General features: G+C 44.3%; 1 protein-coding gene across 1 annotated transcript in view; it reads right to left on the bottom strand.

Moving 5' to 3' along the window:
* Window positions 1-16819, bottom strand: part of CPVL (carboxypeptidase vitellogenic like) — a 103965-nt gene that overhangs the window by 54761 nt on the left and 32385 nt on the right. The window contains exons 4-7 of the mRNA XM_037041233.1: window positions 9778-9892; window positions 8786-8844; window positions 7399-7478; window positions 1919-1985 (exon numbers count right to left, since the gene is read on the bottom strand). Coding sequence (XP_036897128.1) covers window positions 1919-1985; window positions 7399-7478; window positions 8786-8844; window positions 9778-9892 — 321 coding nt within the window. The remainder of the gene's footprint in view (window positions 1-1918; window positions 1986-7398; window positions 7479-8785; window positions 8845-9777; window positions 9893-16819) is intronic.

The raw sequence follows: 16819 nt of genomic DNA, 5'->3' as shown, positions 1-16819 counted from the left end.
AGTTCAGAGGGTGAGTGCCCCACCACAATGCCTCATCTCCCGGGGCGCTGCGGTGGGCCTCAGGCCCCACTCTGGCCAATTTGTGTATTCCATCCCCCAACCTCAGTTATTAATTTTAGACACTCCAGTCATCACTCCACTACATCACTCAGGACGCTGCTCAGTTGTCACCCTATCAGAGAGCCTTTTTCGGACCATTATGCCCTAAGTGGCACCTCCTTGGCTCTTTGACCCTTACCCAGTTTTGTCCTTGCCATGACCCTTACCACTGGGTGACTGCACAGTGCATATTTACATTTTTATTTATCTCTGTCTTCACCTCTAGGATGTAGGAAGGCAGAGAACTTCTCCTGTTTTCTTCACAACTGTATTCCTAGCACTCAGACATTTTTGTGTTTCCAAAATATGGATTTCTCTACATTTTTGAAATAACCTTAAACTTAAATGCAGGAAAAAAACAACCAACCAAAAAACCAAACTAATTGAAACAAACATAATGAGTGCACCTGTACATTAAATTATAACATGATCATCCTAAAAATAGAATCAATTTTTATAACTTTTACACATAGCCCTTGTTTTTAGACCTGTAGTGGAACAATAGTCTCATGATAAAAATAATCACAGCGAAAAATATTGACTATAGCTTGGAGATCTCTTGCTGTAGCGGTACTGAGGTGGTAATTCTGAAATCACTTTGCACTTGTTATAGGACTGAGCAGGAGAATGCATACACTGCTACTGTCGGGAACCCCAGTCCTCAGTGTGAACCAAGGTGCACACAAACACAGAGTGGGGGAGAGAGACCTTGTGAGGTTGAATTAGAGTGATGGGTATTGGTACGAGGTCATTGTGTTCCTACCTTTGCCCAAACACCAAGTCTAGAAGAAACTGCATCCCAGTGCCAATGGGCACACTTAGTGCTGAAGTCTTGGTTTCTAAATCACAATTTCCATGAAGATGAACCAAGGTTCCTTGATTCCAGGGCTAGGACGGGGAAAGCACAAGATAATCCTAGAAGCAGATGTGTGCCAAAAAGCAAGGATGTACTCAGAAACTACCTGTCAGGAAGGATGTAGGAGCCAGACAGAGGGGCTTCCGTGGACCAAATATGGGATAAGGTGAGCATCCAAAACAACAATGAGAGCAGCCAAGTTAAACACACCAGACAGAAATAACAATGCATGAGTCCACAGTGATATTTTACAGTGTGAAAAACAGAGAAGAGTAGGGGTGAAAGACCTGTTCCGAAGGCTGACAGACACTATCCGTAGGAAGATGGATCAGAAAAATCTGGTATGTGCCATATCTTGCCATTGGAAAGGTACCTTTTTCCTTTTGAAATTAATAAATAATCTGGGAGCATGTGAATATCTGTTCCCCCCTCAATCTGTCACCCAGTACTTTTAGCATCCACTGATGATTCCTGTCTCCATCAGTTATTACATGGAGCAGAAGGGACGCAGTGACATTACCCACAAGGGGACAAATGGACGTTACGTGCCTCCTGACATGATACGTAGAAAGTACACAACAGCATCTAAGTTGTGTTCTTGCCGAAATGTTTCCTCCAAATCTAAGTGTGAAGGAAAGAATCAGACAAATTTGGAAAAATAGAACATTCTATGAACCACATGGCCTAGGCTCTTCAAAAGGATAATCATGAATGACAATAACAACAAAGGTGAGGGCACTTAGGCATGACAGCCCATTGTGATATATGAACCATTATTGAGCCCTACATTTAAAAAGCAATGTTACGGAATAAACTTAGAGGGGTAACTGGAGAACATTCGGTATGGGCTGAATTAATAATTGTGTGTGCGTGCACATTCTAAATGAACACACTACAAGTGTCATGATATATTTCAGTCCTCGTGATGTTGGAATCACACAAGAAAACATTACTTCAACTCACCTGCCCCGTGACGTAAAAGTCATTCTCTTGGAATTCAGGGAATAACTGGAAAAACTGAATCAGTGCACTGCAAAAAAGAACAGTGATACAAATTAGTGAAATTGGAAAGACTCCATGCTGGGCACGTCTACGCCTTGGACGATACTTTTCAAACTTGAGATAAGATATCATTATGGTATAAGCTCCTGTAGGCATTCTTTGTCCAAGTTTCTTGTGCGTAACACGTCATACTCTGTGGATGGTTAGAAAAAATTGTGGTCTTGCTTTGTGATACTAAGAAGTTAAGACACGTGGACGTCAATCCTCCGGGCAGGTTTCTGGATCTCTGGGTTACCAACTGGGACAATTTACTTGTTCAGGGGACCCTTGAGCCAAACGATACAGGCTTTCACCTTCTATTTAGCGATTCTTGGAGGCAGTTCTGCACACCTTATGACCCCATTGACCCAGGTTTGTGGTGAGGTGATGGGGACTTTGTTGCTTACTGGCCTCTCCCTGTGGGCAACCGTGAACATTTCTGATGGGGATCCCAGAATTTCAGGGATTTAATAACTGAGGAACAGAAAAGCTGTAAAATGACTGTAGTCTAAAGGAAACCACCAAAAGGCCACAGATATGGAAAAAGATGCACAATGGCTTCCAGGCTCGAAAAAAAAATCACCTTTACTGAAGAATGCCAAAGCCACTTGGGTGAGTTATGCTGAAATAGATTTAAATGGACTTAAGGAAACAAAACGTGTGAAACTCAGAAGCTCTACGAATGTTTTCACCCAGATTGCATCGCCTGAGAAGGGTTTTTGTGGCAGCTTCCTGCTGAGGGACTAAAAGCCATGAACCACCCAGTAAAGATGAAAGACCAGGAGGCCCTGCAAAATCAGAAAGAGGAGCAAGTTCAAGGGTTACAGAGAGGCAAAACTGGGCCATTACAACCACCAAGATCCTGGCTGTACTTAATTTTCAAAGGCTCTGTAAAAACCCACCATTAAACACTACTGAAGAGTTTTGGTGTATTTCTCTATTTATTATTTATGGTAAGTAAAGTCTCTGCGGTAACCAGTCTGGGAAGCTGCATTATATAGCTTACATTTTAGTGTTGACAATAAGCTGTCTTTGGAGGAGATAAAAATAGGAGTTGATCCTTCCCCCTTCCCTCTCTATACTTCAGGCTGAAACAATGACTTCCCTTTCTTCCTGCTAATTGGAAAGGCAATAGATAATTTAATATAGTGCATTTTAATTAAGCCATGTGCCTTAGCTTAAAACTTGTTGGCTTGGAGAATTTGCTGGAGAGTTGTTAGGGTTGCTAGATTTAGCAAATAAAAATATGAGACAGCCGACTAAATTAGAATTTTAGATAAGCGACCAATAATCTTTTAGCATAAGTAGCATGTCCCACATGTTGCATGGGACATACTTAGATTTTAAAAAAATTATTCGTTGTTTATCTGAAATTCAGATTTCACTGGGCATTTATTTTGGCAATCTTAGTTGCTTCTCGCTCAAAGTATGCCAGCATTCTCTAGCTGAAGTGTGCAAAGCAAGCCCCCACTTAAAGAAGTTATAGAATTTCAACTTCACAGTAAGATCAGAACAAAAAGAAAAAGGCTAATTATAGCAAGCCTTGGGTAGGCCTTTCTTAAATGGGATTGAAAAATGAAAAAGTTAAATCTAGTGAGTTAGATTTCCATATGGCTTTTAGTCAAGGACTCTTCTTGTTATGTGATGAAGCTTTGCCTAAAAATATAATTTAAAAGGATGGTCACATAAAATTTCAAATTTTAGAAGCAGAATTCCTAAAATACATAATACACAATACACACAAATGTGTGTGCATGTGCGTGCCCTCCGCACGTGTATTCCGGCATCAGGAATCATGCCTCTTCCAGGCAATTCCATTTGGCAACCTCGCTGGCGTTGAGCCAAGTAATAATTAGAATGTTAGTCAGAAGCTGCCTGGTAGCAGAGAGACATCAGGAAGAGACAGAACTTATAAGAGAAAATGACGAGCAGAAAATTGCGCCACAGGCCCAAAAAGGGATGATGGTGGGTTGGGTATGTGAAAAGAGAAGGTGTGTGAAAATCATAGCGCTTTAGAGACCAGAAGACGGAAGTGGGATGGGTCAGGTTGAAGAGAATAGTGTCAGAGGCATAATAAATTCATGACATTCGGGAGGATCGAGGTTAAAATAATCTACGCAAAAGCTCCATAATACAAAACCCAAACAAGGGGCAGCTTTAGTCACTGGCAGTTTGACCCAAACAAGCTCAGCAACAAGGATCTTGATGGTTTTGTTCCGTTGCCAGGGACCACAGACAGGAAACCACCCGCTACATTCATTCACTCTGCCTTGTGGTGCGGCCAGGCGTGAATGACCTTCTCGGGCCTGTGAGTGTCAGGCCATGTTCTCATTTAATATATGAAACCTGTCTCACAGTCACACGGCTGTGCAGCTTTGGGTAGCAGTAGATACTGTTTCTCATGCTACCCTAATACGTGGGGTGGGATGACAGCACCATGTCCATGTGGCTGTGGAAAAGCCACGGCAGGCACATCACGCAGGCGGGCAGGGGCTCCCTCACTCTGTACCCCAGCCCCGGAACGCGCGCCCGGGGTAGCAACAGATACGCAGTGGCAGAGGGGGAGGGCACCGGTTGCTATTCTCCAAGCCAAAGTTAGTAAATGTATGATTCTTTAGTTCATTTATTATTTTTCTGAACCAGAGAGGCATTGTGGCTCAATAGGCCAATCCAAGTATGAAAAGAGAAACCAAGAAGAACATTTAAACATCTTGTTAGTAAAAACATTGCCTTTCCAAGCACACAGAAAAGCAGCCTGAATGTTGGGTGCCCTGTGAGGCTTCTCTTTTCCCCAGGCACTATTCATGGCCAAAAGAAAGGGGACTTTCGGAAGAAAAGAAAGATGGTTTTCAAACGGAGAGAAGAAAGGTTTACTCTTTAAACCTGCAGTAGCCCACGTGCAGGTTCCAAAGCGACCTTTTTATTCCAACCACCCATCTGGAGAGCTGGAGAGAGGAAACAAATAGTGTAAACGAGAGAGGAAACAGCTGAAATCAGTTTTCTGCACTGCTCTTGATTAGCTATTTTTCAGTTCTAAGGGCCTGAAGCGAAAAGAACTCAAACAGCTATAAACAATGGGTGCTTTGAAATAGGTTCTCTTTACATGCCATGCGAGAGGAGATGTACCACATGTCAGCAGTAGATAGCCACACGGAGGGGCCACTGGGAGCTGTGATCATCTTGGGGGAGGGGAGGGGAAGGAGAGCCAGAAGGGGAATGGCAGGGCTGCAGCCCCTGGCTTTGAGGGGATTGGTGGGTTTACTACAGAACCTCCGCCCTGGGGGTGTTTGCTAGTCAAACAACTAAGCTGGTTTGGATTTAAACCAAAAGAGGGTGGGGGTGTTGGATAGGGGAGAAAAGGAGGTTTCCCATCTGAACAAATGAGAGCCCACAGTTCACACAAATGAGAACGACCCAGCACTTGAGTACACTTGGAAGTGCACTTGGAGATCATATCTGAGGATGGGGTGTGAGCCTGAGTGGGGAGGGAGCCTCTTCCAGTATCTGCCCAGCCTGCTCCAGGGATCCGGGTACCGGGCAACAGAAGTGTGGGGTCCTATGCATGCCCCTGGAAATGGAATGAAAGTGTGCAAATCACGGGACAACAGCTGCATTCTTTTCTGGGTCAGGAAGCAGAGCAGAGAGTGATGTCGCCGGCAGAAAGGCAGGGAAGGTCCCACTTCCTCTCTCCCACAGCCACCTGCCTTGGGGACAAAGAATACAACGGAAGGCTTTTTTGTCAGAGATAAAAAACCTCTGACTTGATTGGATTCACTTTCACTTTTGGGCTCGGTTGCAGTTGGCTCCCCAAGTAATTAGCAGAGTGAATGTTTGGGGGAGGTTGGTCAGAGGGGCTGGTTAGCTCCTTCTGGCCACTAGGGTGATTTTCATGTAAGTTCCCATGATGCGTAAAGAGGGGTGGCCTAGTGGTCGGAAGGAACTCAGGACTTGGTCACTAGTAGTAATTCACAGGCTGGAAAAATGTGAATATAAAAGGTCATTTATTTTTTTAAAAAGGGTACTAAAAATAGCTGTAATAATGTAAGAAAAAGAAGGAAGAAACGATATATGTGTACTATTTGATTAGGCTTATAACTTCATTTTTTTTTAGATTTTATTTATTTATCTTTAGACAGGAAGGGAAGGAGAGAGGGAGAGAAATATCAATGTATGGTTGCCTCTTGTGAGTCCCCTTCTGGGAACTGGCCTGCAACCCAGGCATGTGCCCTGACTGGGAATCAAACTGTGATCCTCTGGTTCACAGGCCTGCGCTCAATCCACTGAGCTACACCAGCCAGGGCTATAACTTCATTTTTCTTCCATTTATAAAATATTTTATGTATTTATTTTTAGAGAGAGGGGAAGGGAGGGAAAAAGAAGGAGAGAAACATCGATGTTGGAAAGATAAATCAATCAGTTGCCTCTTGCATACCCCTAGCTGATGACCTGGCCCACAACCCAGTCATGTGCCCTGACTGGGAATCAAACCAGTGACCCTTTGATTTAAAGGCCAGCACTCAATCCACTGAGCTACGCCAGCTAGGGAACCTTCCTTTTTTTTTTAATAAAACAATAATTTTGTAAGATGAAGGGAAGAAACTAGCTGATGAGCTGAGCTGTCAGCCTGGAGAGTCATGAGAAGCAAGAGGACGAAAAACTGCGTCTGAGGGTCACAGAAGGAGGAATGCTGGGAAAGAAAACAAACACCCGAGATGTTGCTTCCTGGCGGATGCGGAGCTAAACATAATGTTGGGAGGCAAGCAGAGACCTCTCGGGCATCTGGTTGAAAGTTTTGAAGATCGTCTTTGGTTGAATAATTCTGCTCCATTCCCATTGTTTCTTTTTAAAAAGTATATTTTATTGATTATGCTATTACAGTTGTCCCAGTTTTTTACCCTCTCTATGCCCCCTCTGCCCTACCCCCTGGCCCTCCAGCACTCCCCTCCCCCGACCTTAGTTCATGTCCGTGGGTGGTACCTATAAGTTCTTTGGCTTCTCTATCTCCTATACTGTTCTTAAGCTCCCTCTGTCTATTTTATGCCTACCAATTATGCTTCTTATTCCCTGTACCTTTTCCCTCCCATTCTCCCTCTTTCTCTTCAGATCATATAAACCTTTCAGCATTTCCATTGTTTTCTTAAGGATTTCCCCTGTTTAAGATTTCAGCTGTCCTTGTTACTTTCTCTGCTGGCCACTTTTACAGTTGCCATTGATAATGTAACAAGGTGGAAAATAGGCTGTGTGTGTGTGTATACTCCTCATGAAGAAGTATTCTGAAAATGTCTTTAGGAATTAGACTAGGAGGACCAGCCAGTAATACTTCTACTACCGAAAGAACGTATCTGTTGAAAGAGAGAAGTGTTTGGTCTGCAGAAGGTTACGAGACAGCCAGAGCCTTTTACCTGAATAAATCTTGGGCCACATCATCCTCGTTGGTGGCATACCCCTGGGGATCATCGGTAAAACTGAAACCTGTGCCCACCTGAAGGTGAAATAAATAAGCAGGTGTAAACACAGAGGAACACATACTTTGGAGCCCCACAGACAGTTACCGCACTGGGAGGAAACTGACCTGTCCCAAAAGCCCAGCCTCCGACCTCGGATCTCTGCCATCCCCTCACAGGAAGGTGCTGCCTTCCTCCTACTTTCCTTCCCCTCCTCCAACCCAAAGAAAAAGCATCAGCACAAAACTCTGCCCTCGGTCAGTGGCTGGGCTGTCCAATCCCACAGTGGGGCCCCTGCCAGATGTTGATTTAGGGATGAGGATGTCACCTTTTCTTGGCCCATGCTGCAGTATCAAGAGTCTCGGTTGTGTCCTCTCTGAAACCTGGATGGTACATGGGTGTCCTGAGCTAACAAACCGTGTGTGTGTGTGTGTGTGTGTGTGTGCATTTCCTTGTTAGTGAAGAATATGGCCACTCAGCCCTTTCCCTTCAGTAGACAAGAGGCTATAAAACAAGAATTAGTTTTTAAGTAGTATTTCCTTATACCTAGAAGTTCATAGACAACTGAGTTGTGAGCATAAAGAAACTATTCTGTATTTTGTATCAATATTTGTATGAGAAAAGCACTATCCACCAAATATAACTTTTTTCCCTGAAACACCCACGGGATTAAGAAATTTAATTTAACTTTTATGCAATTGCAGACTAGGAAAGAGGAGGGTTGATGGGGTCGGGGGTCAGAGGGCAAGGATGTTGGGATATTTTTCTCTCCCTATTTACCTGTTTTCTTTCTGAGTCATCTGGGAAGTGAGAGACGTTAGAGAAATTAGGAGGCAAATTATCTGCAGAAGCTGATCTTAAAGTTACTGTCCTACTTGGCAGGTTATTGGATTCACTTTCAGAAGAGCTCCCAAGGTGAATTCCACTTTTTGTTCAGAGATGAGGCATTCTGCTTGCGATGGTAAGCGGAGAAGACCAGTTTTGACTTTTTCTATCTAGAATTCTATGGGAAAGACTCAGAGTCCTGACACTCTGTAATAACCTCCGATGTGGGGGAGTTGTATCATGTTGGAAAGAAGCTAAGCCCTTATCTTGGGTGGTGTTATTCAATGAGCAGGATGTTTTACAAGACTCAAAACACCAGGCAAAACCCCCCCAAACCCAGATATAATGATGCATGCCAGAAACACTAAATATCTAAAATTATTTTTACTAGATGAAATTCTATTTTAGAAAGAAATGAGATCTCCATTTCCTTGTTTTCCTACTTCTTAAATGTACATAATCCAAAGGACAAAGACCAGAGAGGCCAGCACGGCTGTCCTAGCAGGCCCTCGGTACTCACCGGGTTGTCGATGTACAGCATGGACAGGGTGGAGGTCCAAGCGAAGTCTCGGATGTCCACTAGCAGGACAGAGAAGACGTTTGAGAATGAGCCACAAGCAAACCTCCCACTGAAGGCCAGGTTCCGGTCCGGAGCCCAGTGTGCCCACCCGTCCTCACCACATGGACACACTCTTGGTGTCCCTCGGCCGTCTTGGTCCCCTCACTGTGGGAGAAGACACCAGTACCTTCTGGTGCTTACCTACCCAGAGGGTTTCTTCATCTAAGATGAAGCTTAGAAATAAAGCTGTGTGCAGCTTGGTTTGTGCAGAACACCCATCCACCACCCATTCAATAAACCCATCTGTTTCCTCCAAGGGACCACCCTCTCGTCCGGTCCTCCTGGTCCTCTTCCTCCCACCCAGTGCTGAAAAGAAGAACCTCAACAGAAGTCGTACACACACATTCCCACTGAGTCACCAGCTGGTGCACCTGCCAGATTCTAACCTCGAGAAAGTAAACAATCTTCCCCCGAAAAAGAGATGAAGGTAGACCTGGGTTATAGCCAGCGTGGCTTCTCCTCCACTCCTTCCTTCACCCCAGCCCCCACCCACAGTCTCCTGCTTCCGAGATATCCAATCACTTGTGACTGAACCACACAGTGTTCAGTTCATATGAATAATTAGGGATATAATTCACCATTAGGCCCATGCACAAGAGCTTGCCTACGTAGTAATAAGTACCACCTGTTTTCATAAGCCCAGATTGCTTTCAGTTAGCAGCAGACTGCAAGGAAATAGCTTAGAACCTTTCACCCAAATTTCGAGGGAGAGAGCAGTCCAGCTCTGCTGGCCCCTCCTTCTGGGCAGACATTGCCAGGAGGCCATGTTTTCATAATCTGGAACTGCTAAGCTATTCCTAGCGGTTCGTTGTGCACTCTAAATTATTCCTGGAGCAGACAGAGGTTCAGATGAAGAATTCTCCATAGGGAAATAAAGTTCGAGCAATACTCACAGGTCAGGTTTTTTGTGACAACGTAAGGGCCATGTTCCACGAAGAGTCCTAACAAGGACGAAACTCCAGGCCCGCCCTGCAGCCAGACAACCACTGGAGCAGTCGATGACTCTGTCTGGAGGGGACAGAGAGGATGGTGACCCCACAGAGTACTAAGGCTGTGGGGTGCATTCTGGCAAATTCACACAAATTCTCTGTCTTGAATAAACCTCATAAAGGCTTCCCAGACCCCGATGACCCTCTCCACGACAAGCAAGGTACTCATCATCTTTTGTAGTTTTGAGTTAGTATTTGCCTCACATCCTGGGGTCTCTCTTGTGCCATTATCTTTTCTCCCCAATAGTCAGAAAACCTATGGCAATGCAGAAGCCATGCCTTTGTATGTCCCTAACCACCCAGCATACTGCTTAGGACACAGTTATTGTCTTTCAGGCATTTAAACTTTCATTTGACCAACATATCTCCGAAGAGGCACAAAGAACCCACCGTCCTCAGTGGCAGTTTGCATTCTTCACCGAGAGCCCCAAAGAGCTTTTCTGATTTTATACACTCAGAAGGTGTCCACCAGGACAACAGCAACGTCATTCAACATGAGGGCACTGAGAGGCGGTGGACTGGCCTGGTGTCACTGAGCCCATGCAAAAACAACAGCAACAAAACCCTAAGCAACATCCAGGTTTGTCTAGGAGAGGTGGGAGATGTGAATAAGAAACGGTCCCTGATGGGGTTGGGATGCCGCCGGAGTGTCAGCATCATCACTCTCAACAAAGGGGCATTCTTCAGTTCTTTCATGCAGCCCATATTTGTTGAGCACCTCTTACTGGCCAAGCACCATGCAAAATGGTACTCAGCATCTGCTATTGGTCAGACACCATGCAAAAAGATACACCACATGAATGAAAAAGGAAACTCCTTGTCTTCTTTGAGCTTACATTTTCATGGGGAGTATAGACAATATGTAAGTAAATAAATAAATAGGATGTTTAAAGAGTATGAATAAGAAATAAGGGTGATGTTAAAAGAGTAGCTGAGGGTGGAGAGAGAGGGCCTTCCTTTAGAAACGTTGACCAGGGAAAGACTCAGTGATGTCCTGAAAGTTAAGGTAAGCCCTGAAAGCAGAGAAGGAGCCGGGTGCACAGGAGCCAGGGAACAATGCTGACGATAGAAGGAAATGCCAGGGGAAATCTTTAAGACAAGAGGACTGGGTATAAGAGCAGTGGGTGCAGAGGCTGCCTGGCAAAGTGACTCCTCCAGAGCAATGTGAAAGGTGGTCCATGTGGCCTCCTCCCCAAGGCTCAAATCAGAACGTGGCAGTGAGCCCTCATTGGACGTCATGGCTCATGTGAGGTTTGGTCAACCAGGCTTTGAAAATGAGGATCCTATTGCTTCAGCCCAGAACAGAACGCTGCATGCTCTGACTTAGCCCAAACATTGAGACAAACCAGCACTTCATGAGAAGGTCTGAGAGAACCGGCCCCGTCTACGTGAGGTTGCAAGAAGGCTGTGGGCAGAAGGCAAGACTAAGTCAAGAGGAGGTGATCTGGGAGGCCATTGCCCGGACTGGAGGAAGAGGAGACCGTATGGGGTTCGATCCCTGAGGACAGAGTGGCTTGAGGACTTCTCTTCTTCGGTCACAAGAAGTCGGACATAGAGTCACGTGGCAGCCTTGGAGAGGGACTAAGTGTGCCTTGCTGAAAGAAAGGTGGTGGTAAGAACAGGAGCCACCTGTGGGGACCACTCTCCAGGATTAAGGAATTAAATGAGATACTATTTTCAAAGCCCCTAGAACAACCCTAATGCATGATTAAAGCAGAGCCAGTGCAAATAGTATAATTAAGGTAACAGGTAGAAAAGGTCAGGGCCCAGAGTCAGACTGGGGACTCAGATCAGCAGGCTGTACTCCGAGAGTCAACACAGTATAATGCATGGGTCTGTGAGCTCTTGCCCTAAACTAGCTTCAAATCCGGACTTTACTATCCACTAGCGGTGTGTCTTTAGACAAATTACCTAGGCTCTCTAGACCTCAGTTTCCCCAGCTGTAAAATGGGGATCCATCATAGCACCTGTGCCGTGTGGTTGTCAGGAGGACTAAACAAATTATTGGGTTGGCCAAAAAGTCCACTTAGCTTTTTCTGTAAAGTCAAAGACACATTTTTCATTTTCACCAATAACTTTGTTGATTTGGATATTTTGAGTATGTCAGCTCTCTCCCACTATTGGCTTCTAGTGGGTGGAGGCCAGGGGTGATGCTAAACGCCTTCCAACATATAAGACGGCTCCACAGCAAAGAATTACTTGGCCAAAATGTCAATAGGACCAAGAAACTTCGCAAACCACTTTTGACATGTTCGATCAGTCACAGCACCTTCTCCATGCATTGCACAAATCTTTTTTTGTTTCAGTTTGCATTTTTACCTTTCTTAAAATAATAAAGCATAACATAATATGCTAAAAATTTGCTTATTTTCTTCCACCTTTAATATTAAAATGGCTACACAAAAATTCATCAATTTTGATGTTTTTTAAATGCATGCTGACATGACAGCTGTCACAATACACTCTGACAAAACTGTTTTGAATGCAGCTAAAGACAACCAAGCACTACTAGAGCCATTGCACAGAAAAAAAATGAAACTAATGATGAAACAATAGTTTTCAGAAGTGAGTAGCATATAACTCAGGTTCTGCAAGTGTTGGCTATTGCTATAATAGACAAATACTAGGAATTTGTAGATGGTTTTAAGGTAAACCCTCTCTACATGAGAGAATAAGAAAAACAGGTAATTTGGTGTTTGTCCTTGCTCCTTTGGCAGACATCTTCCCTAGTCAGTTTTTTATTAGTTGGTCCTCTTGCCTCAAGTGTTGCAAATATTCACAAAAAGTCAAGAGAATTAGGGACTTGTCCTGTAAGTTGAAGAAGAAAGAATTAAAATCAAAGACAGCCTTTTAAAGGTGCTTCGGGGAAGCAAAGTGAGCCCTGGAATGGGTAGCCAGGTGGGTTCTGGTTCTACTTAGTCGCCTAATAGCTGTGGGGTCCCAGCCCTCAGTTTCCCCATCCATCAAAAGGCGATGGTGCCCACCTCACCGGCTTGCCTGAGCCCCAGTGAAAAAAAAAACGCATCGTGACATGACACTGCAAACTCTGCTGGGCTGAGTAAATACAGCCAGTCTGCCTGAGCTGCCTGGGTGGAAGGAACGGTGTGTATTTCATTTGCATAAGTGATCTTTATCTCCCCTCAGATCCGATCACTTGCTATTCAATACCACTCACCAGGACCACATTCCACTTGTATTCCAGCAGCAGTAGAAGAATATTAGAGGGGGAGAAACAATGGAATCCGTGTGAAATTAGTCCTGGCCTCCGGGGAATGACATATGGCAAGTCCACCCATCCAGTGGACATCCAGCCCCCTCACCCCAAAGCACACACACTTCCTTCCTTCCTTCCTAATGAGCACATGAGTTTCTAGAAGCCACAGTGTGCTGCATGCGAGACAGTGGTTCTCAGCCTTTTTCTCCCATTAAAAGAGCCTAGAGAGATTTAAAAAAAATAACTGCTTAGGCTGAAATCCCAGGGATTCCGAATTAATTGGTCTGGTTTGAGCAGACACCAGTCTTTTTTATATTTTATTTATTTAAAAAAAATTTATTTTTAGAGAGGTAAAAAAGGGAGAGGGAGAGAGACATCCATTTCTTTTGTTCCACTTATTCATGCATTCATTGGTTGATTCCTGTATGTGTCCTGCCCAGGGATTGAACCCCCAACCATGGGGTATCAGGACAACACTCTAGCCAACTAAGCCACCTGGCCAGGGCTGAGACATTAGTCTCTTTAAAAGCTCCCAGGCGAGAGCTATGTGCAGGCAGGTCTGTGGATCTGGGAGGGCGATGGATGGGAGGTTTGCCCTCCATCTTGGATGTCTGGGCCCTTTGGTCTCCACCCTCCCCTCCCCGGGCTTTTCATGTCCCTTCCTGTGACCTGGCACAAAGAGGGAGTTCCCAGCTCTCAGAAAAATAGCCTGACCCTGAGAGGCCACACTACAAAGTCAAGTCAAACACCTAAGTGCCAAACATCTTTATTACGCAACTTCCAAGCCCAGGGCACTGCATTCTTGGAATGCTTAAATAATAAGAGATCTGCATATACACCTCTCACCTCAGCTGACCTTGCTCTTCAAATTTACTTTCCTGAAGGATGCGAGTGAGCTCAACAACCCTTGAAAAGGCCCATTTTTAAAGAAAACTCCATGCACACATATTTCTTCCTCGATGGGCCAGCCAACCCGTAAACTGCCCGCCCTTCTCTGGGATGAAATGCAAAAGTCAGATTCTGGAAGGTAAAGTTGTACACATTCAGTGCTAAAAACCCAAGAATGAGTTATATCCCAGTACACAGACTTTTGTAATATAATATGGCATTGTAATGTAATGACATACAGCAATAATTATGTCCATAATAATGACATAGTTATTATGTGACAATGCTAAGGGGATGTGTTTAGCTCTCAGGTGTGAGAACGCAGCCTTTCTCCCACTCTCTGTCCCTCAGTTAGGAAAAAATAAGAATACACGAAGACATCCCGAATGGAACTACACTGCAAAGCTTGGGAGCAAACAAAGCAAAAACCTGCTTTAATTCATTTACAGTTTTTCCGAAAGTTAGGACTTTTAAAGTATGTATTGTTTTGAGGCTCTATTTCGAGAGTGTGTTGAAGCAAGAAAAATAGGGCATTGACTTTTGTCAAATGTTCTAAAAATTTTACATAAAACATTGCAGGTTACAAAGAAAGTACTTATTCTTAACAATTTTTTTTCAAATAAGGTATAAAAATATTCCCCTTGCCTCACCAGTCCTTTTCCCTAAAGAAGATCCTGAAATGTTTAGGCTTCCAGATTTTTCTCTACTCACTCCCCCACATATTGATATATACATATCTTGTAGATATTATATACACTATATATAAAAATACTTCCCAAAATAGGATCTGGCTATAAATAATACTCTGTATTTGTTGTATCCACCTAACAACATGCTGTGAAAATTTCTTCTTGTCAGTACCTATCACTGGGCTGAAGAGTATGCTACTCTGAATTTGCCACAGTGAATTAACTCACTGGACGTGTGACACAGACCGCCCACAGGCACTGGTCTGGAGCTGGGGATGGAGACCGACTCCCACTCATGGACAGGTGAGTAAGAGCACGGATTTTTGCACCAGACAGCCAAGGTTTAAATTCTACCTATGCCATTCTACAGCTGTGTGTCCTTGGGCAAGTTACTTAACATCTCTGTGCCCCAGTGTCCTCTGCTTACAAATAAAAAAGACTGAAAATATCTACCTCATATGGTCTTTGTGCAGATCGGAAGAGTGAATATATATGTATGCACAACACTTAAAATAGAGCCTGGCACATTTATTTAAATGTTAGATCTGATTATTTTTTTGGGTGAGGTAGGAAATAAAGAAGGAATTAAAGAAATGGGTGCACTGAGGGAGTAATGCAGGGACTAGAAATTAAACACTTAAAGGCCTTGGTCGAAGCTTAACATTGAAGATGATACCTGAAAGATGAGTAATGCCTACTGATAAGCATTAGTATATTTAATTAAAAAGAAAATAAAATCTCTATTAAGGACCTATAGGTAAGAGTAGTGTAGCAAGCATCGACAATTATAAGAAGGGACACAGAAATTCTAAATGTAAAAGGAATCCTAAATATTTAAAGGAGAAGTCCCCGTAGCAACAGAAGAGTGTGGGCACCCAGGTCCCACAAACCAGCTCTTTTTGCTGATGAACAGGAAACTGGCTTTGCCTCCGAAGCCCTTCCAATTCTCCTGGTGACCCCTGGTGGCCAATTTGTGAACTTGGTCACTCCTTAGGAGTCTGTTCCAGGATAAACAGCCCAGAGGAGGCGGGTTATTGATTCCATTTGTTAAGAATCTCTATAGAAGGAAATTTCACAATTTCTCACACTAGTGCATTCACAATGGTGAAAAATCTACCCAATGTCTTAGTAGCTTGTTATTTGAAGCGACACTCATTTATTTGGTGAGTCTCTTTTAAGCCCTGCTCGCCCCACCCCTCCCCACCCCACATCAAACCAGACCAGTCTTCTATCCTCCCAGGCCCTCTTCTACGTAACACAGCAGAGAGAACCTCCTGTGCAGGCCTTACACATATCACTGAGGTAGTAAGTTCACACACTGGGGTGGGGGAGGGCTAAAGACATGTACATTTCAGTACTCCCGGTACTGTGACTGTATTTTATACAGAGGACTTACTGGAGTGACTCCAGGGAATCATTGGTATCTCAACAAGTATTGGGGCCACATTTTCTGCCAATGCCCAGGGCTGGGTGCATACTCTAGCCACCCCCTTCACCCCACGCCCAGTAAGGAACACCGCACTTTGTAAGAAAAACAGCAACCAAAACACTAACCAACCCAAATCAATGGTACTTACGATGAGAAGTGTAATTAGGAAAGTAATTAAGGCTCCCCTCACATGTCTATATGTAGAAGCTGGTTATTTGCTTGGCTTAAGTAATGTTCTCTGTCTTAATTGAAGTCATTAGTACCCCCAAGTAAATGTCCCCCAATTCCCCCAAGTATGTTTGAAGGGACTCCCATTGTGCCACAGAGATTCCAGTTCAGCTGATATGTCAGCGGCTACAGTGACAGTGTTAATCAAGGCAGAGCTTTTCATTTCAAACTATTGGCTTTGTGACCAGCATCGTTAACGAGGTGCTTAATAACAGTTTAATCCTGCATACACACTGCCAGTGTATACTAACCACTCCCTTCGGACATTCTGCGCTTTTCAGAGGAATTGCGCTTACAGTGCTGGGGGTGGACCACGCAGGAAGTCTTCCTTCACTGCGGTTGTTGCCCTCTGCCATCCTACAGAAGAGACCCTTTCAAACTTTTCTCTGTCCCGAGCCTCCTGCCATCACTCAAGCCTCCACTGTCGTGGAGTTTTGAGTTGTCGCGTTTGCTTTATTTGAGCCAGCTCGCACCCCACCAGAGTCCCTCCCTCCTTTC

This window comes from Sturnira hondurensis, unplaced genomic scaffold, assembly GCF_014824575.4.
Source record: "Sturnira hondurensis isolate 20B ecotype Veracruz unplaced genomic scaffold, ASM1482457v3 Scaffold0002840, whole genome shotgun sequence".
Classification (NCBI taxonomy): domain Eukaryota; kingdom Metazoa; phylum Chordata; class Mammalia; order Chiroptera; family Phyllostomidae; genus Sturnira; species Sturnira hondurensis.
This window is presented reverse-complemented; position numbering and strand designations above follow the sequence as displayed.